Source organism: Drosophila innubila, assembly GCF_004354385.1.
Source record: "Drosophila innubila isolate TH190305 chromosome 2R unlocalized genomic scaffold, UK_Dinn_1.0 1_C_2R, whole genome shotgun sequence".
In the NCBI taxonomy this organism is placed as follows: Eukaryota; Metazoa; Arthropoda; class Insecta; order Diptera; family Drosophilidae; genus Drosophila; species Drosophila innubila.
Genome location: NW_022995374.1, coordinates 4392335 through 4416542, shown reverse-complemented (window position 1 = coordinate 4416542; position 24208 = coordinate 4392335). Strand labels below are relative to the sequence as shown.

General features: G+C 38.8%; 4 protein-coding genes across 4 annotated transcripts; 2 read left to right on the top strand and 2 right to left on the bottom strand.

The window, feature by feature from the left end:
• Positions 1-3218: 3218 nt before the first annotated feature.
• Positions 3219-3828, bottom strand: LOC117784363 (kunitz-type serine protease inhibitor 3). Its single transcript, XM_034622085.1, has one exon. The coding sequence runs from the start codon at positions 3668-3670 to the stop codon at positions 3338-3340; it is 333 nt and encodes a 110-aa protein (XP_034477976.1). The 5' UTR covers positions 3671-3828; the 3' UTR covers positions 3219-3337.
• Positions 3829-12860: 9032 nt separating this feature from the next.
• LOC117785955 lies at positions 12861-17942 on the top strand. The gene is made up of 3 exons (XM_034624246.1): positions 12861-15119; positions 15711-16339; positions 17096-17942. The coding sequence occupies exons 1-3, from the start codon at positions 12861-12863 to the stop codon at positions 17874-17876; spliced, it is 3669 nt and encodes a 1222-aa protein (XP_034480137.1). The 3' UTR covers positions 17877-17942.
• A 521-nt stretch (positions 17943-18463) lies between these two features.
• LOC117783712 (attacin-C) lies at positions 18464-19414 on the bottom strand. Its single transcript, XM_034621243.1, has 2 exons — positions 19094-19414; positions 18464-19033 (listed from the first exon to the last, which is right to left on the bottom strand). The coding sequence occupies exons 1-2, from the start codon at positions 19369-19371 to the stop codon at positions 18634-18636; spliced, it is 678 nt and encodes a 225-aa protein (XP_034477134.1). The 5' UTR covers positions 19372-19414; the 3' UTR covers positions 18464-18633.
• Positions 19415-20273: 859 nt separating this feature from the next.
• Positions 20274-23551, top strand: LOC117785954. The gene has a single exon (XM_034624245.1). It carries the CDS (start codon positions 20352-20354, stop codon positions 23277-23279), a length of 2928 nt encoding a protein of 975 aa, XP_034480136.1. The 5' UTR covers positions 20274-20351; the 3' UTR covers positions 23280-23551.
• The last annotated feature ends 657 nt before the right edge of the window (positions 23552-24208 follow it).

The following is a 24208-nucleotide window of genomic DNA, read 5'->3' as shown; positions in this document are numbered from 1 at the left end:
AAACATGGAACAGATCTGATATTTATTTATCTTAAATCTTTGATAAAATTACAAAAATAAGAATAATAGTACAAAAATTTCTATAATAATTCAAAATTATTCTATACCATGTCCTTACAATTATTTCCCTTTATTTTTTTGGGTAATGGAATTTTTCCTTAAATTTTTTTTCTTTATATTTGTTCCATTTTTAAGTTTTTCGTCTTTCTACAAAATGATGTTACACTGTTGTTAGTGTATCGTAAGGGAATTTTACTGCCAACGTAAAAAGTTCGTTGACTTTTGTCTTTGACGTCGCTGTCGTCACTCTTAACATAGACTCAAACCCGCAGGGGGCGGGGCACTTTGTGGTCGGCTGACTTTAGTGACTGTTGTTGTTGCTGTTGTTTGTTGTTGTTTATTTATTTGTTGCATTTTTTTGTAGTTTTGTGCGAGCTACGTGCTTTCAATAAATAAATTGCAACTGCAAAAGCAGAAAACAAAATAAAACCTAACTAAAAATAAAACATTAAATACAATTTATTTGCTGTTTATTAGTTGTTTGTGTTGTTTTTGTTTTTTTTTTTCTGCACAACGCGGAAAATTTGTTATTGTGCATTTTCATAGGCGTTTTTATGGCTGCAGTTGTTGTTGTTGTTGTTGTTGAGGACGCTTGACGCATTTTAATTAATTTTTCTACACACAACAAAATTTATTTTCAAATTTCCTAGCGTGCCTGGGATTGTTGTTGTTAATGTTGTTGGCCGATATGCAGGTTAAAACAGTTTATTGACTTCTATTGTCGCCCGCATTTTGTTTAGCCATTTGTTTTTGCCAATTTGAAATTGGCAACCAACTGGCAATTGTTGATTTCTTGGCCAATTCTTCGCATAGAATTTGCTAGAATTTGTTAGAATTCACTTAGCTAAGTTCGCAACCATATATTGCGAAAAACAACGTTGCGCATGCGCAAAGCAAAAATCGTGAGAGGCACGAAACAGCAAGACTGAAATCAATAAGAGTTGAGCATGGATTTGGAGTTGGACTCGGACTCGGACCCGACTGCACTAAAAACGTGAGCATAACAAATACATGAGAGCATGTATGCATGTGCGTGTGTGTGTGTGTGGAGTCCGCAATACATGCGGGCCCCCCTCCCTCTCAGCGCCCCCTTTTTGGCGGTACCAAATTACAGATTATTGTGCAAAGTCCGCCTTATTGTGAATTAATAAAGCCAACAACAATATTATGACATATATATTGGCAAAAAAAAAAATGGTAAAATGAATAAGAGCATAATAACAAATACATGCTTTGTATGCGATTATTCATCATATGCGAACATATTTAGAGCCCGCATTTTAGCTGGTTTTTGTTTTTTTTAGATAGTGCCTACAACTGAACCTGATCATTATACATGCCATCTAACGGTCATTGATCCAGTCCAACAGTTGTAAATACGTATTCGCATGTAAAAATAAAACCCCGCAGATTAGGTTCAAATTGAACCTTTTGGCCCATAGCCTCTGACTTGACTAACAAGTCTACTAACTTATTTGCCTATGCCCTCGCTTTCGGTTTCACTTCAAAGCCTGCTTTTTTAACTTGAGCGAAGATTGAAAGATACAAATTATGTTTTATGTTTATTGGCAATCGATTTAACATAAATTCGCACCTTTCAATTGTTTATGTTCACTTGTCACGGTCCGGTTTGTCGTTGGCTATCAAATCACTGTCTGTCTGTCTGTCCGTCTGTCTGTCTGTCTGTCTCTCTGTCTATTTGTTTGTCTTGTCTCTGAATGTATTTTTACCGCTGACGTCTTGTAGTGGTTTACCTAGACCCAACTAGGCATCTATTGACTTTATCCAGTCATCGTCAGTCATATTTTTTTTTTGTGTATGACCTTTGCAGCGGAATATTGATCTGGTTTGCTTACGATCACATTGTTTGATATTCGCCAGCGTCTTGTTTGTTTGGTCTGGTTTGTTTTGGCCAGTCGACTTGGGCCATTTCCAAGTGAAATCTATGAAAGTTGCACTACGACTCGCTCGCTCTCCTCCATTGTGTTGCCTTGCCTCCAGCAATGCTGGGAAATCAATCAATTCAATTTGCAAACTCGATAAATTCATTGATTAATGTACATAGACTTTGTTAATGATTCACAACGCAGACAGCTTGAAGCCTTAGAAATAGATTGAGTCAATTGAAAGCGAGATTCATTGAGCTATCGTAATTTCAGTTTGATTTATAATAATTTACTAGTAATTTCGATAATTAACTATGCTTTGCTTGCAAATCTCAACTAACATAGAATGCTCTAGCAATTTCGATTCATTGCGTATACGACTTGATAATACCCAGTGACAAGACTAGCTGTTGTTAATTAATACAAAATAATATCAATGTCTAGTTTTAGTTAACTGTCTTAATTCTAAAATAGCTCTCAGATTATATGTAACTGAACACTAAAAAAATGGCACTTAATGTGATTACATACAAATATTTAATTTTAATTAGATATTGACAGTTCGTAAGCAAAGACAGCTCAAATAATTTATCTAAAAATAATTTAAGGCAAGTTTTAAACCCAGAATTAAAGAAGAAGTTGTTGAAGAAATGTATTATACTTTTAACAGTCAAATCGTTACGCTTAAAGAGATATTAAAATTATTAAATATTTTATTTAATTAATAGCCAAGCCGTGGTAGTCAAACAATAACGATTAAAGTGGAATAGCAATTTTGGTAATATTATTTATATATATTATATATGTATATAACTTCATAATTTATTTATGTAATTTATGTAATAAGCAATTTGAAATTACTCCAGCCATTAAAATTCTTTAGTAATTAAAAAGAGTTTGAGAACTGTATAAATTCATTCTTTAATGATTTCAAAATAGTTGAATCGGTTAATAAAACCGCCCGCTGAAAGTATTTCATATCCTATTAGGAACCAATCACAATGAACAACTAGTATCTTTTTAAAGATTTAACTAAAATAATACAATTTTTATTTATTTTTTTAAAAATATTTTATAGTTTATTTCATCATGAATAATTATCACAATAGCTTAAAAACTAAAAAGTGTTGGACACCATTTGAAGTAAACGACTAAAGCAAAGAAAATGATGCATGAAATTACTTACAAATAAGAAACTGCATAAATATTAAAAAAAAATATTAAAAAACAGTTGCTTAGTGAATTATGTGTTTGTGAGTGTGTGTGTGTGTGTTTGTTAAAAGTAAATGCTGCCTTTGATTCGGGTGAAAGAAAAGCATGCGCCTTTGGCAACGCCGGCCAATCGGAAACGGAAACGCCGACCAGCAGTACTCCCCGCAGTTCCCTATCGCCTACATGCCCTCACAGGTGGCCATGCAGGTCTTGTAGCTGGGGAAATTGTTCTCGTTGCCATCGCATCCGCCAAACTTGAATTCCACACACTTTTTCTGCTCCGGATCGTAGCGCCATCTGGGGATTAGGGCACGACAGACACCCTTGCGAGCCGGCATCATGCAGAACTGCTCCGGATGCGTATTGCGTCCCGTGTTGGCCACATCATCCAATGAGATGGCATCAAAGAAGTCGCTCACATCATCATACAGATCCATGGGACGTGCCTGACAAGCCACCAACAACATTAGCAGCACCATTCCAATGACTTTCAGCTGACTCTGGGCACACATTTTGACTGGATCGCACTTGCAACACTTGAATGAACACGACTCCGACTGTGACACGGGTTGAGCTGGATTCGTTGTGATCTCGCTTTAACGGCGGCTTTCTTTATATCTTCTTCTTCTTTAACTTGTTCACTGTTGGCTCTTCAACTGGCGACTGGCGACTGGCGACTGACTGATTGCATTACAAGACTCGCATTTGGTTTTATACCAGGAACGTGACGTGACTGTTGTCTCGCGCCGTCGCAACCGTCCCAACGATCTCAACGGTCGATCGGTGAATCGGTGAATCGGTGGATCGGTCGAATGACTGCTCGGCCCCTCTATTCGCAATAATTCACATAACTCTCTTAAATTACACTTTTTTCTCTTTTTCTTTGCGAAATGAGTTGATAACCTCTTTAGCTACACCAGATCAACAGAATTTACTGTGTAAAATTTATAATTTCCCGAAGAGAATTTCCAATATTATATAAATTGAATTTTAGCTTGATTTTAAAGCAATTGAAATATAGTAATAAAAGTATTATTTGTAAAAAAAACGACTGAATTTACTGTTTAAAATTTATTACTTCCATGGAGGGATCCAATATAATTATCCTAAATGATATTTTAGCTTGATTTTAAAGCATCTGAAAAACAAAAGTAATAATATTAGTTTTAAAAAAGATCTACTGAATTTTCCGCTTATAATTTATTATCTTCAGGGAAGAATTTCCAATATAATTATCCAAAATTTTATTTTAGCTCGATTGTAAAGCAGTTGAAAAATAATAATAATATTATTATATTAAAAAAAGATCAACTGAATTTACTGTTTAAAATTTAATATTTTTAGAGAAGGATTTCCGATATAATTTTTCAAAATTTTATTTTAGCTTGATTTTAAAGCAATTGAAAAATAGTAATTATAGTATTATTTGCTAAAAAGATCGACTGAATTTACTGTTAAAAATTTATTATTTCCAGAAAAGGATTTCCAATTTAATTATCCTAAATGTTATTTTAGCTTGATTTTAAAGCATTTGAAAAACAAAAGTAATAATATTATTTTTAAAAAAGATCTACTGAATTTTCTGCTTATAATTTATTACATTCAGGGAAGAATTTTCAACATAATTATCCAACATTTTAATTTAGCTTGATTGTAAAGCAGTTGAAAAATAATAATAATATTATTATTTTTAAAATAGGTCGTCTAAATTTACTGTTGAAAATTTATAATTTCCAGGGAAGGATTTTCAAAATAATTAAACATAATTTTTTCTTAGCTCGATTGTAAAGCAGCTAAAAATTAATAATAATATAATTGTTAAAAAAAATTCTTTTAAAAACCATAATTTTCTGAATAATTTTAACTAAGAAACTAAGCAAAAATGTTATTGTTATATAAATAACAATACCAATCCTTACAAATTTGGGTCTTAATAAATTTTGAAATCAAGGTTTTGGCTTGAAGTCTTGGTATTAACTTACAAATAATAAGTATCATTAAAAATTTTTGAGTTTGCCAATAAAAGTTGAATTAATGAAGATATTGACTTTGGCCACAGTACAAAGATACTCATCTCTTACCATATATTTTGTTGCCTCATTCTTGGCTAGAAATGTAAGCGAACCACTTGCTGCGTTCAAAGTATTACTTGGATAATAAAATAAACAATTTTAGTGCTGTTGACTCATTTGAGAATTGTCTGTCTGTTGGCCAGTTCAGCGCATGAGGAACGTGCTTGCAGCTGGGAGCTAGATGCTGCGAACTGGGAACTGGTAACAGAGAAGAGCTGGAGATGATGATGCGAACAGTGGAAAGCAACAGTCAGCGACCAGTGGCATTAATTTGTGCAATTGCCTTGGCCGTACACACCGTTTCGCCGTGTTCAGTGCACACGGCCGTCAAGTTAACGCAGGCAGTGCTACAGATCAGTGGAAGGAGCTGAAGGAGCAGGAAGAGTTGGAGTCAGGTGTGCAGCAGCAAGAAGCCAGGTAGCTGGTAACTGGTAACTGGTAACAGGTAACAGGTAACATCTTGGTAGCTCGTTGTAGCTGTAGCTGAATGTTGCGTCTGCATTTGCTTTTGTGGCCATGATAAAAATTGCATGAGCATGCACTTGGCATTTTATGCTGCCTGCAACTTGGCCCGTTCGCCCGTTGGCAGACGTTCCCAAGTTGCAGTCAAATTTTCATTTTTCCGCTCACGTATTTCGATTAAATTCTCATTTTGGTCATAATTTTGCCGTTTTTACGTTTGCCTTGGCATTAACTTTGCTCTCGCTCTCACTCTCTCGCTTTCCATCTATCTCTTTCTTCCTCTCTTTCACTCTCACTTCTCAGTGGTTTATGTTGTTTCTGTTTTTTTTTTTTTAGCACTCTCTAGTTGGTCTACGTTCTTTATGTGCGTAACGAAATCATCAACTTGGCCAAATACATTTGGAAAATTGAAAGTTTTTTACTTTGTTTCTCTGATAACTTAGCTAAAATAATACTCAATATTACCATTACAATCTTGCCTGGCAATCGTTCAATTGTTTCGATTTATTGTTGTTGGCCACATATCGTACATAAATCAATTTGGCTTGCGCGACATTCTCACTCTGGTTAGAGTTAGAGAGTTGGCAACTTTTTGTATTATTGTGCTGCATAAATCCGTTAACAAAGCCCAAGCACCTGCGGTTCACTCGCCTGTCTTTGGCTAATTTTCCCGGCACGCACACATTGGCACGTCACATTGGCAAATTCCCCAGGAGCATTGAACAGTTGGCAGTCACAGGAGCAGTCGCTGCTAAAGCTTAGCAATAAACTTTTGTTATGTGCGCGTAATAAATTGAAAAATAGTGCGCACAACTGCAGAGTTACACACACGCAGACATACACCCACACAACCACACACCCACACTAACAACCACTCACTCATACAAACATAAACTTGTGCATGCAACTGTTGCGCATATCCGTTCACATCTATACCGTTAAATTGCTGTCCATTGAGGATGCAAATGCATAAAATGCATGGTAACATGTCTGAAATCGAACCGATTTCTGCTGCTGTCTAAAAGTATGCAACAGTTTACCGACAACAGCTTGTAGCTGCCTGCACTTTTAACGTAGCATACTTTCAAGCTGAATTAAAATTATTACTATGCTGAGCACAAAACGGCGACTAATTAGCGTCATTCACGGGAAATACAAACAAACTGAAAATCAACCAAAAGCACAAACATTTTTGTTCAAAATTTATATTTATATTACTTTCAGGCATAGTCAGCAGCAGCTTCTCATCAACAGCTGCTACAAATATTTTATGTTGCATAATTTTAGGCTGAGTGTTTTCTACTAACATGCTGAATATTTGTTGATAAATAGCGTAATTTTGTTAAGACATTAATTAAATAAAATCAAATGCCTAAACCATCATCAAAGCAGCATCAATATGAATTCCAAAAATGCACTCCACACGTCTGGCTAATCTATGCAATGTGCTCATAAAGCCAATAAAATCACACAGCGTTCGATACAATAAACCATATTGCAATAATTTTGCTGCCGCAATGTAATTAAATTACTTAGCCAACTCCCAGGCGGACAAAATGCAGAGCGCAAATCCTTTTAAAAGGCTGTAAACGTGCCAATGCCAATGCGAGTCGAGGTGGACCCAGTGAATCCGTTGCCCTGGGCATATTTTCAGCGAAAGCCACCGCAATAACCGCTGTCAATATGCGGATTAACGCATCAATTACATGGCCAGCCAGAGGGGCCAATCCGCGGAGTAGACTAGGGAATGTATGGGGAGTTTCAGGCAGTTGTGGCTCCAGGCTGCATATCGTGTTTATTAAATTTGTTCGTGTGTAACGTACGAAAAAAGCGACTGTTGCATGCAGCAAAAATGTCATTTACACTGTAATTTAATTAATTGCAAATTTTGCAATCAGACAGCCAGCCACACAATTGAGTTCCACTAACAGCAGCAGCAGCAACAGTTTGCCATCAAAAATAAAACAATTTGAATTCCATTTCGGGCAGCTGACGATGGCTCAATGCCATTTACATTTATGATGCCTCTAAAAACTAAAAGTACGCCAGAAAAAATAAAACACAAATAGGAAAAGAAATGTACCATCCAGTCAGGTCACTTGCAACTAAATTAATTCGATAATTGACTTCCACACTCTTGACTGCTTCTCCGGTCAGTTCTCGGCTCTATGACTGAGTTTTTTCTTTCTTCATCCTTTGCTGGGTTTGTCGCCCCGACAGTTGATGATGGTTCCATAGTTCCCTGGCCTCTACTTTTGGCTCGTTTATTTTTTTTTCTTTTTTTTATGTGCGGCGCACACAAAACATAAAAACGTCTGTTGCGTGTTGCATATGGAAAATTGCCAAAAGTGTAAGGGCGAATGAAAGAGAAAGAGAAACAGAACGATAGACCCAAAGAAGTCGCAAAAGGAAATGTAGCAAGTCTTAATGGCCTGACAGGGCCCAAACACAAGCATCAAAATATAAAGAAAAAATATAAAAAAAAAAGCGAAGAGAACTCTTTTCAAGTTTGGTTGGGAGTTTTAATAGTTGTGCAAGTGCATGTGATTGCTTTATGGGCTTTGGATGAACTTGCCGGCACGTGCCACATGCCACATGCCACTTGGTATTTAGTTAATTATACGAAATTAGCCAGCACTTGCTGCACAAATTGATTGCCGACCTGCTTTGATATTCCACTTTTGCACTTTGCACATTAATTCTGAACGGTTAGATTTAACTCGATCTGCTTTTAGTTCTACTTAAATGCCAAAATAAATTAAGAGCGCTTTCCGGACAAAATTAATAATTTGTCTGAAGCTTTCGCAATCTATTCATCTACCAGTTAAATATTTGATACTTTGGGTCACATTTTCCAACTTGTCGATGTTCTTTCTTTAACAATTCTAAACATTTCCAAAACTGAATGACAAGATCTGTATTCATTTTGCTGTTGACAATTTGAAATGAAATTTTCTGGCTTTTTGTTCGGTTTTTGCCACCTTTTGGAAATGCATTTGTTTGTGCTCAGTTGTCAGTTGTGAGTTGTCAGCTCTCAGTATTTGTAGGTCTCATGTTTATTTAATTTGATCAATTGGCGCAGCGTGTCACATAAATTCACCCATTTTAGAAATGCACAAAATGACACTAAATTTGCCGGCTGTTTGCCTTGGCAGTCAGACAAAACTGCCCGAAACGGACGACACTTGTGGACGTCCAGGGCCAGAAGCTCCTTGACCTGTCCACGTAGCACATACGTCTCAACACCTTTAGATCCAAATGAAAAGAAATGGCCAAGACAGTCGACGCTGAGATGCGATTCCATTCTATTGGAATGTGGATGCTACATTCGATATTTATACCTGTTACTTAAAATATAAGTAAAAAGGGTATACTGTGTTCGTAGAAATGTAACAGGGAGAAGGAGGCATTTTCGACCCTATAAACTATATATATTCTTGATCAGCATCAACAGTCGAGTCAATTTAGCGCTGTGTGTTTGTCCGATTGACCACCACACCCACAGTTTTTAAGTTAATACGTTTTTTATGGTAATTAACGTTATCTATTTATATTATCTATTATCTCACTTAACCGCAGCAAGATCGGACAAGTAGAACGGCAGTAATAGCTAACCAAAGTGATTAAAAATTAAGGCCATACAAGCACCCAAAAGTATGCAGCAGTTTTTATTAGATGGTAATTTCTATGAAGTACTTTAATTAACGGGTATTCTAGGGTCGGTATCTTGACTTTAGCCATTCCGTCTTGTTTTCTTTTTATATGCAACAATTTCCCAGCTGTGCACGTGACCGGCATCCTCATTCCCATTTCCATCTCCATTCCCATTCCCATTCTCATTCTTGTCCTTGTGGACTTGGCTGCAACTGACAACATACTTCAATGCAATTGCATTTAAATCAGTTGGCCATGCGTTGTGTCTGTCTGTGCTCGAGTCCTTCAAGTCCTTCGTGTGTTGCCGCCATTGCGCTTTGTTCATAAATTATGCAAAATTTTTTTGGAGTCAACATTATAGCTCACTGTATGTGTATGTGTGTGTGTGTGTGTTTGTGTTGTGTGCGCTGTGCTCCATTTGTTCATTTCGAGACCAATAAAATGAAACATTTCAAAGTAGTAAATATGCAACCCATCGACATTTGCCCGTTGTCTGCGTCTGCGGCTCGTAAACTGTCCGGTTCCTGAGGTGCTGAGCGGGGAGAGGGTAGAGGGTGGCTTTTCAACCGCCTTTTTTTCCCGTTCGCATCAGTAATTTTCTATTTTCTATTGCGCTTAATGAATTGCTTGTGTGCGGTTAGCAGCCCCCAAGCATTTTGAATATGCATAAGCAAAACACTATGGAAATGCATTTAACTAAGCTTTTCCTTTTCTTTTTTACATTACTTACTGTGTTTTTTGTTTTTTTTTTTTGTATATTTTATTTTTTGTTTTTTACACAGCCGCCAGCAAAAATGCAACAACAATGCACAAAAGTTTTTGTTGGCTGTAACATAATATTTTACTCAAAGCGCACAAGAATATAAAAAATATGTTTGGACGCAGCCCAAAAAAAACAACAACAAAAAAGAGATTGAGAGAGAGAGAGAGAGAGAGACAGAGAGCAATGCGAGAAAAACAATAGACTGAGATGGCTGTAAAGTAAGAATAGAAAAACAAACGAAATGGCTCGTGCCATGTCATGTTTTTTGATGCACGCCCGCGCTGCCAGAGTTGTAGCAGTGTCCCGTGTCCAGTGTCCTGTGTACTGTATCCTTTTTCATTTTGTCGTGTCGCTCAGCTTTTTTGCTTGCCCCGCACCTGTCCCTGTCCCTGTCCCTGTCCCTGTCCCACAGCACTTGGACAAAAGTATTGAGGCATAAGTAAAAATTGCTGTAGAATTTGCTCAAAAACTGTTGCCGAGTTGATGAAGTGGAAACTGGCAAGCCTGGCAACTGGAAACTGAAAACATTGGGACTTCAGCTTTAAGCCAAGGCTAATGCACAAAATTGCTGGCAAAAATTTGACATCTGCAAATTAAAGTCATGGAATTTACTATTAATGGTTTACACAAAAGGTTGAAATTTTTTCAAAAACTTTGATCTCTCATAACTTCAACAAAAATTAACCGATTTTCAAGCGGAATGTCTTTTTGATCATGATTTGGCCTCTAAATTAATTCTGCATTTAAATTTTGATCATCTAGAAAATTTGATATTTTTTCGATTCTAAGCCATCTATCATCCAATTTTCCATACCTACCCCTTGACATTTTTTCAAAAACTTTGATCTCTCATAACTTCATCAAAAATTAACCGATTTTCAAGCGGAATGTCAATTTGATCATGATTTGGCCTCTAAATTAACTCTGCATTTAAATTTTGATCATCTAGAAAATTTGATATTTTTTCGATTCTAAACCATCTATCATCCAATTTTCCATACCTACCCCTTGACATTTTTTCAAAAACTTTGATCTCTCATAACTTCATCAAAAATTAACCGATTTTCAATCGGAATGTCATTTTGATCATTATTTGGCCCCAAAATTTATTCTGCGTTTAAATTTGTATCATCTACAAAATTTGATATTTTTTCGATTCTAAGCCATTTATGATCCAATTTTCCATAATTACCCCTTGACATTTTTTTAAAAACTTTGATCTCTCATATCTTCATCAAAAATTAACCGATTTTCAAGCGGAATGTCATTTTGATCATGATTTGGCCCCTAAATTTATTCTGCATTTAAATTTTTATCACCTAGAAAATTTGATATTTTTTCGATTGTAAGCCATTTATGGTCCAATTTTCCATACTTACCCCTTGACATTTTTTCAAAAACTTTTATCTGTCATAACTTCATCAAAAATTTACCGATTTTCATGCGGAATGTCATTTTGTTCATGATTTGGCCTCTTAATTAATTCTGCATTTAAATTTGTAACATCTAGAAAATTTGATATTTTTTCGATTCTAAGCCATCTATCATCCAATTTTCCATACCTACCCCTTGACATTTTTTCAAAAACTTTAATACTGAAAGAAGAAAGCTGAAATAGAAACTTTTACCGAAATAGTTGTTTCGGAATGTACCGGAATTGAAACCGTAACCTATATTTGTTTCGGTTTGACTCCCTGATTATTACTTTTAATTAATAAGTAAAATAAATCACAAATGAATGTAGAAATATTTCTGCTTAAATAATTTTATGATTAAAATATTTTAATCTTTAAGATTGGTTGCTTAATGTGGTAGTTTAATAAACAAAAATGTAACATTATCTTAGAATCATCATAAAATGAATGCTTTTAAAGTCTTTTGCTTGAGTGTCTCGTAGGGGATGTTTTCGGTAAGTGTCGACGATAGTTTATTTAATTTTGATGGCTTTGTTCAATGAATTGGCGCTTCAGTCAAGCCGCATAAACTTTTAATCAAATGCGCTCGCTAATTACATTAGTTTTGACTGTTGGTCCTGGTGGAGAAGCAATTGTTGTTGTAGTTGCTGTTGTTGTTGCTGTTGTTGCCTGCACATTTGATTATTTTCAATTATTTCAAGCGCGTGCATTGTGTTGACTTTGGCATTGGCAACCAACACACACACACACACACACACGCACCCATATATATTCCCATGTGGCGATAACACACACACACACACACAAGCGCACACAGTCAGTCAGACAGGCAGACGGAAATAGGAAATGTTATTGTCGTTGCGCATACGCCCCCATAGCCCGTTCACATTTCGCTGTTGGGCAAAAGTTTTGGCATAAAACAAAAATGTGATTTACATGGGGAAACGCAGTTAACAATGCGCCAGCTGAGTGTGTGTGGGTGTGTGTGTGTACATATGAGTGTTGTATTGGCAACAATGAACATTTCATGTTAAACAGTTGGCATCGCCTGTCGGAAGTCGCCGTGCAAAACTTGAAACAATGGGGAAAAAGGGGAGCTCAGCTCAAGCTCGAGCACGCCTCGACACAACTCGACTCGACACGACTCGACTCGACTCGACTCTTATCAGTTGTTGTCAAAAGTTGTTGCCACAATGGGGTTGCGTCAGACACCTGTTGCCAAGTTAATGAAAACTCAATCGAGGCAGTTGGCGCAAACTTTTCAATTGAATTCAATTCGTATTATGTACATTCAAATTTGTTTTATATATTTTGTATATTGTGATTAAATTAAAGGATGATCTTTCTGCAACTCTGGTGGACTTTAATGGTCTTAACCGGTTCTAATACGCTCACACCAAAGAGCGAGCAGTCCAAGGGTAGCGATAAGTTGCGCAGCTTTCATCATGCTGTCAATGAGGCACGCGAACAGTTGCATGAACTGCACGCCAACTATGGCAACGTGCAGGACTCGGAACTGTTCCGGCATAGACGCAACAGCATTGATGAGCTGCTGGCGAGCTTTGCTCAGGCTGGCGATAAGGAAGCTGTGCAGGACAAGGACGACAAGACGCTGCAACGTGCGGCAGATGACTGGTTTCGGGATTTCCAAGCGGGCGTTGCTCCAGCTGCAAAGCATTCACGTTCCACGGGCCGAACCAAAGGTAAGACTTATGTCAATGATTATGGCAAAATGCTGGAACAAACGGAGATTGGCAAGGTGAAGAAGAAGTACAAGGAATACCATATGGAAGGCATGCCGCCTCTGTCTGCCCCAATTGAGCAACAGCAGCCCATGGAGCCGTTGACTGGAGGCGCCACACAGCTGGACATCAAGCTGAAGCACGTGCAACAGCTGCTGGCCAACCAGGAAATGGAGCAGCAGCACAGAGATTACAATCGTGATCACAAGGAGCATAAGGACAACCGAGAAAAGGATGAAAAGTTGCCAGAATTTGGCGACAACTCGGTGCCCGATGGCATCTATGAGCAGACATTGGCCAGACTCCAGATAGCGCACATGAATCCCAACAATCTGTCGCACGAGGCCAACTATAAGCTGTCCAAGATCGAGCAGGAGGCAGCCGAAAGAGCTGGAAAGATGCGATATCCCAGCGGTCTACAAAAGCGCAGCTCCAGCGCCGGCTTCAATCCCATGAATGAGATTAAGCTCAAGACCAGCAATCGATTGATGCGTAAGGGCATGGGACCCTCATTGCCCAGCAATGCCTTGACGGATAACATACGGGCTCATTATGTGGATGATCTGCTGATGCGACGGGAGCGGAATATGAAGCGGGAGCGAGAGCGACAGCAGCAGCAGCAGAAACTGCAGCAGGAGGAGACTGAGGATGAAAAGAATCCCTACGATGAGCTCAACTCAGCAGCTGGCGGTTCGAGTTCTTTGAATGCTCCTAGCATGAACATTCTAGAGACACCACAGAGCTATGACTATCGCTTGCCACAGTTTGATCAGCTGCACACACTCAATCAAAGGACATTGCCCAATATGCGAGATTTTGTGCAGGCTAATACGAAATTGAATCAGAAGGCAGAACGCTTCAAGCGACAGCAGAAAGTCAAGGAGAGTGAAGTGTCCTTGGAGTCTGGAAATGATATCAAATTAGAAACTGATGCAAAAGCCGAAGCTGAGGAGCATCAGGAGGAAGTCAAACTGGAACTGGACACTGCAAATGCTAACAAGTTAGAGAATGCGGCCAGTGAGGAGTTGAAGACAGTTCAAACCCCTGAAGTTAAGTCGGAGAAACCGCTGGAGACAGCAGCACTTTCTCAGTCGAAACCACAGCAGGTTCGAGACCCGGATCAGACGCCGCAAAACGAAGTCAATTCGGAGTCAGCTGCACCTTCTGAGTCGAAACTACAGCAGGTTCGAGACCCAGATCAGACGCCACAAAACGAAGTCAATTCGGAGACAGCAGCACTTTCCGAGGTTCAGCAGGTTCGAGACCCAGATCAGACGCCACAAAACGAAGTCAATTCTGAGTCAGCAGCACTTTCTGAGTCGAAACCACAGCAGGTTCGAGACCCAGATCAAGAGGAAAATGAGTCAATGCCAAAGACTGAAAGCAAGCTGAAAGCGGAGGATTCAAAGTCCACTGCTCGTCTGGAGTCGCATCCCGATGCCGTTGTCAAGCTCTTGGCCAACAAGATATCGCAGCAATCAAGCATGGAGCGTGATAAGCGCAACATCAAACGCTGGACGTGGCACAGATTCCATCGCCAGAAGGGAAGTCATGCAGCCATGGAGGCGTCACAGCCGAAACGTCGCAGCAGACGCTCCGTGGAACCACAAGCAGCGGAAACCAGCAAAACGGCTGGCAAATTATTGGATGACTTTGAGGATCACAATGGCAATCGTGTGCCGTTTGGCAGTCTGGGCAATGGCATGTTAACGGTCGATGCAAATGAGGCAGAGGAGGTCGACTCACTGCCTTATCCGCGTCATCAGCTGCCGAATATTAGGGATGAGGCAGATGCAGCTGGACATGTGGATGGTCTCGTTGACTCCAATACATTTGCCAATTCACGCTATCAGGTGCCCATGATTGGCCAGCACAACAACAATTTGGCCTATCCACAACAGCAGCAGCAACAGACAAGTGCGCAACAACAGATGTTGCTGGCACCACAGCAACAGCAACAGCAGCAGCAGCAACAGCAACCCCTGTTGTTGCAATGTCAGCAGCAGCCAAAACCTTTGCAACAGCAACAATTCCTGCTGCAGCAGCCACAGCAGCAACAGTCACAGCAGCAACAGGCACAGCAACAACAGCCACAGCAGCAACAGACAAACAACAACAATATGAAGTCAAACTTTAATTTGACTCACTTTTTCAATGAGCTGGCCAAGCTGCAAAAGTTGCCAGCATCACAGCTGCAACAGCTGCAGCAACAACCACAGCAGCAACAGCAGCAGCAACAACAGCAGCAACAATTGCCGCCGTCGGGCCAACAGCAACAGCTGCCGCCGGGACAGCAGCCGCCGCCGGTGCACTTGCAACCAACAGTGCAGCTGCAGCCAGCAATGCCACAACAGCAGCAGCAATCGCAGCTGTTGCAGCAGCAACAACAGCAGCAGCAGCAACAACAACAGCAACCAATAAATGCAGAAAGTAACCAAGGTAAGCCTCTTTATGGCATGCATCGATATTTGGGTCCCTTTATGAATAAAGTGGGCAAAGGGGGCGTGACTGTGGATCCTTGTGTGACCACAACAGTCAGTCCCGAGTCGACAACAATGAATCCCGACTGTGTGCCGATAACAAAACCAGATTTAGCTGGAACAACAGGCGACTCCGGCGACTCGAGCAATCCTTGTGCCAATGCTGATGCAGTCAAGTTAAAGATATCAATGAATGGCAACTTGTGCAGCGATCCAAAGACGAAGCAGCTCTTTGGCAATGGATCGATCAATGTGCAGCCGAGCAGCCAGCGAATGAATGCCGAGGCGTACTACGAACTGGTAGATGCCCTGGTCGATGAGTCAGAGGCGGATATGGACAATGAGCACCGTTATACAAGGCAGGCAAATCGTAGCATAAACAGGGACAAAAACAAAGACAAAGACAAAGAAACTGATACAGTTAACGATACAGATATTGAGAAGACTAAAGAGAAGCGTAAGGATAGAAATAACGATATAGATAGAGCAAAAGAAAAGGAATGGACAAAGGACAATCATAAACGCAAAGTAAAAAAGTATGGCAAGTCTGATAAGATAAAAAATATGGCTAAGAAATCCAAAGGAGCCAAAAAGTAAGTACTTATTCCAGGTATTGCTAACTAGGAATAGCATAATTAAAACTAAAAAAATTTCTCAAAACTGAGTTAACGTTTATTTTCAATTTATATTTTAAAAACTAATTTGAAAATCATAATTGAATAAACAGAATAACAATATACAAAAAAAAAAAATACATTAACTTGATATGTGTATTCTATATTAATATTTAAATTTTTTGTAAATTAAATTTAAGATACTAGAAATACCATATTTTATTATTTTTAGCAACTAAATAATTATTAAATTGTTTAATTGTTAATTGTTTTACAATTTATAAACAATATACAAAATTAAAATACATTTACATAATATGTGCATTACATCTTAACTTATACATTTTTTGTAAATTAAATTTAAGATAATTAAAATATCATATTTTATTAAAATATTTTTAGTAAATAAATAATTTTTAAATTGTTTAATACATAACTAATAAATTATTTTTATTTTACAATTTACAAACAATATATAAAATTAAAATACATTTACATGATATGTGCATTCTATCTTAATTTTTAAATTTTTTGTAAATTAAATTTAAGATACTAAAAATATCATATTTTACTATAATATTTTTAGCAAATAAATAATTTTTTAAGTTGTTTAATACAAAATTAACAAATAATTTTTATTTTACAATTTATATTTTATAAGTCTTTAATCGTTACGATCCCTTTATTATTTTTTTTAAAGCTAATCTTACTCCAAACTAAATAATTTAATTTTAGCAATACTACTGCCAGTCGGGATATCGATCGCAGTGAACCTGTCTCCGATAGTTTTGATAAACTGATGACTGGCAAGGCTTCTGAGGAGATTGTGCGTGCCGTGTTTGAAATGGTTAGCAATGATCCGACCATGGATCCGTTACTATCGGTTCTGGCCCGTAATCGTAAAACTGCCTACAAGCGACCCAAGACATTCTATCAAATCCGCAACGATCGCAATGAAGAGCACTTGCAGCAAACTGAGGAGATGGTGAGGAAGACAATGGAGTCGATAAGCGATATCATTGACACACAGATGCGTCAACGATCCTGCATACCGCTGAGACCCGATCTCGTCGAGTTCTATGATATGATTGTCAAGACAATGGCCGAGCAGCAAAAGACGCGCGAGAAGCGTGAAGTGAAGCTCAGTCTACTCTCCGAAGATTATAATCAGGATGTGCGCATCCTGGATGCGAATAACATCGAGCAAAAGTCACGGATTGTAAAGAAACTGTTGCGTCAATACGACGAGCTGCCCCTGGAGGAGCAACGTAGGGCAGCCGCTGTCAGGGATGAGCTCCTCATGGATCTCATCTATCTGCGCAAAATGGCCGACACTCTGGAGCGCAGCCAACGGAATGCCCAGCTCCAAGGGGTTCTAGGAAAGACCAGCGGCAACGAGGCTGCCGATCAGCAAATGTATAGTGAGTATACGCCCCGTTTCATTAAGCTCCTCAAGACCGCAGAGATCTTCAAGGAGGTGGGCGAACAACAAGCAAAGCAGTTTATTGGAATCTAAAGAAATTCATTAATTTATACTTTGATTTTATTTTACTTTTTTACTTCAAAAAGTTGGTTTGTTATGAAAAAAATAAATGACAGAATGAAAGTGGTTTTAATTTTTGTCAAAGTTCACTTTAAATAAACTCTAAAGCAAATCAAGCAGAATCCCCTATTAAAATATTACATAAAAATTAATTTGTTTTTACTTATTTACGTTATCAATTCGAACTATCATGAATGTAGTTAATAAATGATAAGATGGAAATTGTAGATTGTATTATGATTTAATATAAATTAATGACGAGATGAATATAGATTAGCTCAGAGTTAAACGCTCTGAATTTAAACGCTCTGAGCTTCGAGGAATAACAATTCAAGTGATTATGTTTTAATCTCTTTTACTTTATTAATTTAATTTATAATAATAGAAAACAAGATCGAAAGTTCTTTACAGTTTACATAAATTTAAAATCGAATCTCTTCAAATTACAAATAATTTACAATTCTTTGGCTTAAATACGAGTTCGAAGCGAACATTAGTTAAATTAATGACGAGATGAATATAGATTAGCTCAGAGCTTCGAGGAATAACAATTCAAGTGATTATGTTTTAATCTCTTTTACTTTATTAATTTAATTTATTATAATATAAATAATTGGCAAATAAGCCAAAATCGAAAGTTCTTTACAGTTTACATAAATTTTAAATCGAATCTCTTCAAATTACAAATAAATTACAATTCTTTGGCTTAAATACGAATTCGAAGCGAACATTAGTTAAAGTAATGGCTGAGTCCGATATTGGCGCCAAAGTCGCTTCTTCCATTGAAAGGACCGCTCAACCATTTGGAGGCCGTGCTGCTCAGATCCACACGGGTATTGTGATCTTGGGACTGCCAGAGATTGGCAAGGCCGCTCAGTTCCAACTGTTTGCCTAACCCGGGAATGTTGCTGTGGGTTACGCTGGCACCATGTCCACTGATGTGGGCATAGTCCAAGCCAGCGCCATTGCGATCAAATTTCAATCCATTGGCCAACTGGTTCTGTGAGGCAAATGCCTTGGCATCGATATTATGAACGCCATCGTTAAATAGATTTGCCGTTGCCGTCTGTTTGAAGCTATCAATTACGCCCGGTGTATGTTTCTGGGCGAATTCCAAGCCATTTCCATGACTGTAATAATAAAGATTTATTAAACTCTCTGCTAATTCTGTCAACCAGCAACAAACTTACCTGTTCAAGGCCAAAGTGGCGCCACTTGTGGCAGGCCCAGATTGTGTATTGCCCGTGGCAAAGGCCTGGGCAATAATATTGTTCTCGGGTGTGCCCAGCGCCTGGGTTAAGGCGACTTTGGCATCAGCGCCGCCAGCAGTATTCGAGGTAATCGATCCTCCCAATGCCTGACGACGCATACGAACCACTTGGGAATACTCCGGCTGTGGCATTGCCGTGGCATAAACGCCCAACAGCGCAATGCTGACAACGATGAAACTGGCAACTGTTTGAGTCATTTTCAATAATTATTCGTATTGAACTGTTTACTCTCGACGTTGGATGCTGATTGTTGATTGTTGATGCTGTCGTAGAGTCGTTAAGGTTTTTATAGCAATTGCCAATCTGTTGCTTTAGCTGTAGTTCCGCTCAGTGTTTCACGTGTGGTTTACATTTATTGAACTTTGGGAATCTTATCAGCATTAATATTTCGTGTGAGTCGGTGGTTTACCTGTTCGGTGGTTCACTAACCCTGCTGCTGACCTGGACCAGTGGTTTTGTCGCTGTGGGAAAAACCGGTTTTCAACAATGTTAAGTAATTATGTTGAACTCTTAAGTTAAAATTAAATGCTTTTGAAGACTTTATTAGTTCAACACTATCTACATTTTTCAACGACTAACTTAATCTAAATAAATAAGATAAATTAGTAATTTTCACTGTGGACGGCAGTTCACGCTAGTGACGTAAGCATCACGAATGATGAGGTATTACAAACATCTGTATATACATGCAAATTTACTTTCAATAAAACAATAAAAACCTAATAAAACATTATATTGTTGATATTAAAAAATGATGTTTGGCAAGAATTCTAACAATCTTTCACTTAAATTAACTACATCGATAAGAAAAATCCATAAGTTTAAAATATATGTACTTTATTGAATATATTTTCTAGCTATTATTATTTCATTGACTGCAAATTATTTATATACTTTTATGTAAATAATAAATCTCTTTGTTAAGTAAAATACTTTGAATCAAATGCATTTTTAAACCACTTTAGCTAAAAATATTAATAAGCTTAAATAATAATAATTTCATGACCCAATATTTATTCCAAGTAAAATTCGTTTAGTGATCAATCAATTTATCTATGTTTGTGCTGAAATTAAATTCAAAATTTTGTATAAATATACAAACGTAAAGTTGAAAATTGTTTAAAAAAACCCCATAGGAAGAAAGATTTTGAAAAAGAGGATTTAGTGAAATTTCAAGATGAGAGATTTGCATTCGCTGGCTGATTGCTGGATTCAAATGCTCATGATCAAGAAGAAGATCAAGCGAAAGAGCATCAAGCTGAACATATACAAGTTGCAGGGTAGAAAACGTCTGAAAGCTATGCGCAAGTTGAAGGATGAGTTGCTTAAAGGCCTCAGGACTCTGATCGACATGAAGCTGAAGAGGATTCGTTGGTCTAAGAGAGGGGGTGGACGAATGATGCGCTTGTACAGGATTTGGTTGCGTCAATGGCAGAAATACCTGAAAAATCAGCAGGTTAAATTAAAGGAAATGGATCAAGAGGAACTTGAATTGGATCGTCAGTTGCGTCAATTGCGCAAGCAATTGAATAAATTGCCCAATCGTCGTCATGTGCTGATTAAATACCTAAAGGATTTCAACAAAGCCCTGGAAAGTAATAAGGGCGATAAGAAACCTTATTCCCAAAAAGAAAATGATGTAATGAAAATTGAACTTAAGAATATTATTGCATTTTTGTTAAGCCGAAACAAGAAATTTATGCGGTCACGTCTCATTGCCGACAGACACGATATCAATTTCTCCACATTCTGGAAGCTGGCAGTCGAGAAAAATAAATTGAATAAAATTCATAAACGGAAAATAAGTGAGCTGTCCATTGGCAGCATAGGGAATATAAGCCAAGGGTCCAGAAAGAAAACATTATCTCAACCAAGTTCTAAAATTGAAGTTCCATCGATGCAAAAACTTGACAGTACGAAAGACAAGAAAAATAAATCAAATAAAAAACACAGAAAGAAAGCCTCAGCGTATTCAAGTTCTAATATAATAGTTCCATCGATTCAAGAACTGTACCGTAGAAAAGCCAAGCAGCATAGATCTAATAAAATGTACAAACCAAGGAAGAGTGTGGTGTCCATTGGCAGCATAGGAAGTATAGGGAATGTGCCCAAAATCCAACCAAGTTCGAAGTCAGAAGTTCCATCTATACGACAACTCTACCGTATGAAAACGGAACTTTCCACACTGGCCCACAACGATGCAGATAAATTTAAAAAAGTGCTACATAAACTAAAAGTGAAAGATTCAAAACTCAAACAATCCATACCCGAATCGCGTATTGCTTTAGAGGATATATTGGACTTGCCAATAAATCTAAGAAAAACGGGTCTTGCCAATAAAAAGCGGGCCGAGAAACTCTTCAATGCCAAGTCGACGGTCAACAGACTTAAGCAAGATATGAATGCACATCCATTATCAAAGATAGCTCCAAATAGAAGGCGAATGCTGCAGAAAAAAATGGCGGCCGCAAAAGAGCGACAACTTCGAAAGCTAAAAGAGTTCGAGAAAGATGTCGAAACAGTTGCTGGTGACAGTGTCGTGAAAGTTGTTCAAAGTAAACCAACCACACGTCACCGTCAATCAACCATAAAAAATGTGAATATCGTTGACACTAAACCAACAACTCATTACCAAAAACCATTCTCGAAAAATGGAAATGTTGCTCAAAACAAAGCAACAAGTCATCACCGCCAATCCATTAGAAGAATACAAGATAATGAGAATGCTACTGATACCACGACAATTGTTAAGCCTGGTGAAAGCATAGAGGATTTTAAGCCACTTAAACAAGCTGCTTCAGATATCGATGATCTTATGAAGAACAAATCTGTTTCGGCTGGCATTCATACATACAGGGACCAAAAGAGTCCACAATGGAAGCTATTTCAACGGGTTTTGGCTTCCAAGAAGAAGAGACGCATGGGCTCAGACTTATTGACGATATTGGAGAAAAACGATCAACCCAAATTACGTCCTGTTCAGACGTTGCTCGAGGATGTCATCAAAGGTCCGACTATGCTGGACATTCTGGCGGACAAAGATGAGATTCTCAAGGTGGTGGGTAAGCATTATATGTGGAAGAATTTGGCGACTGTATACCAAGATCTGACCAGTGTTGGAGTTGGAAAACTAGAAATCTATAAAGTGCTTAGGGAGCAATATCTCAGATATATTGATGATATTGTGGGCGAATCCATTAACAATGGCGCAAGAGTTGTGAGTCGTAGTGAAATGTCGTCAATCTCGCAATCGCTCGGCGATAGCTCCGATTCGTTTGAAGAGTATATAACTAAATCAAAACCAAGACAGGATGTGCCCGTAAGGAAAAGCCTCTTCGAGCTGAGAGAAAGTTCATCGCGGGCCAGTTCCATAGTGCATCGGGATGATGTGAACAAAGGCACAAAGAAAGTCTCTCCATTGGAGATGATGGGTTATAAGGAACGCCATCTCATCGATCGACGTTATTCGGCCACCAACCTGAGGAACATTCAGGATGCCCATGAAAGATACTTCAGCAGCCTGGACAGACCGCCAGTCGATTCTAGAACGTTGGCGCGCAAGCGCCAGGAAGCTGCCATCGCCAGGGATTTGCGTAGGACACGCAAGGCGAATTTAGGGCGAAAGGAAAGATTAAAAAAGCAGCGACAACAACAGCGTAGAGTCGGCAGCTGCAGATTGTACTATGAGCCAAGCAAAACTTGCCGCGAGCGCAGCCTCGAAGATGATGATAAAGAGCTGGAGGATTGCGGCTGTAAGCCGGAATGTGTACTGCCGAAATGCTCACGTTGCGGCGTCGAGTTGCCACCGCTGAGTCTCAGCCCAAAGTCCAGCAGCAGCAGCAGCAGCCTCTCCTTGTGCTCCATGGCGGCATGTGGCATGAACCAGCAGCTGCTAGAATTCACCGCAGACATCTGTGACCACTGTGGTTTCATACATGACCAGCAATCTGCCTGCAACATGGTCATAGAGCCCACCACCTCAAAGACGCTGCAACAACTGCGCATAATTAAAAAGATCTCGCAATGTCCTGATGTCTTAAGTCAGCAATCCTCATTAAGATTTGCTGCAAGTCTGCAAAGGATTTGTTCCTGTGCAGATGTGTAGTTGTAGTTGTATTTATTTTCTTTTACAACTGCTTCATCGGCAGCAGTGGCAGCAGCAGCTTTGCCTCTTGCCTCCAAAAAGTGCTTCTACATATATTAGCATCAAATCAGACGGCAAGGCTGCAACTGCTGCCGCTGCCGCTGCTGCTGGCAAATGAAACATTTTGTTTAAGTGCAAAATAAATTCAAGTAATGAGTTTGCAGCGTTTATGGTTGCAAATACGACAGGCTGCAGACGTTGCACATACGCAGCGTGGGCTGCTGGGCGTTAAATGCACGCCAAGTTTCATAAAATATGCAAAAACCAACACTCACACACACACACACAAAGCACAAACACTCACGTAGTGGCAAATGGAGCTGGCTTTTAATACACTTGCTGCCGGCTGTGCGCCTCAGCGTATGCAACGGAAATTTTTCGGCCAAGTTTTTAAGTCAAGCGGCTGTAATGGAATTTTATTGCAGCACTCGCATTCTATTTGCGCAGGCGAAACATGTACCAGACATTTTCATAAACGCTACCCACACTTCCTTCCTTCCCAAAAAAGGAATAAAAAATAAAAAGAAAAACAACAGTGAAAGGATACTCAGCTCATTGATTTAATTTCCTTTAAGTCTTTTGCCTTAAAGTCATCGCAGCAGCTGAGCTGAGTTGAATTGACTCGACAAACTGTCGAAAGCAACGCAATAATGTTGAAAATTGATGCCTGCGATCAATCATTTAGTTGGCATTGGCTCTAACTTCTGTCCAGGATGCGGCGGCACTTACATTCGCCCAGCAGCTAACGGACACCAAACCGACGACCGCGACACCCGCTCCTCCCTCGTCCTCCCTCGTCCTACCGCGTCCTTTCGCTCTTCGACCTCAGACTGAGCCGCATATTGCTGGCCAGTGGCTGAGCGTAAGCTGAGACGTTTTCATTTGCATTT

Coding starts and splice junctions, on each gene's coding strand:
- LOC117784363 (XM_034622085.1), bottom strand. CDS start 3,670: ATGTGTGCCCAGAGTCAGCTGAAAGTCATTGGAATGGTGCTGCTAATG.
- LOC117785955 (XM_034624246.1), top strand. CDS start 12,861: ATGATCTTTCTGCAACTCTGGTGGACTTTAATGGTCTTAACCGGTTCT. Junction 15,120..15,710: donor TTGCCAATTCACGCTATCAG/GTGCCCATGATT, acceptor AACCAAGGTAAG/CCTCTTTATGGCATGCATCG. Junction 16,340..17,095: donor AAATCCAAAGGAGCCAAAAA/GTAAGTACTTAT, acceptor ATTTAATTTTAG/CAATACTACTGCCAGTCGGG.
- LOC117783712 (XM_034621243.1), bottom strand. CDS start 19,371: ATGACTCAAACAGTTGCCAGTTTCATCGTTGTCAGCATTGCGCTGTTG. Junction 19,034..19,093: donor GCCACTTTGGCCTTGAACAG/GTAAGTTTGTTG, acceptor TTATTATTACAG/TCATGGAAATGGCTTGGAAT.
- LOC117785954 (XM_034624245.1), top strand. CDS start 20,352: ATGAGAGATTTGCATTCGCTGGCTGATTGCTGGATTCAAATGCTCATG.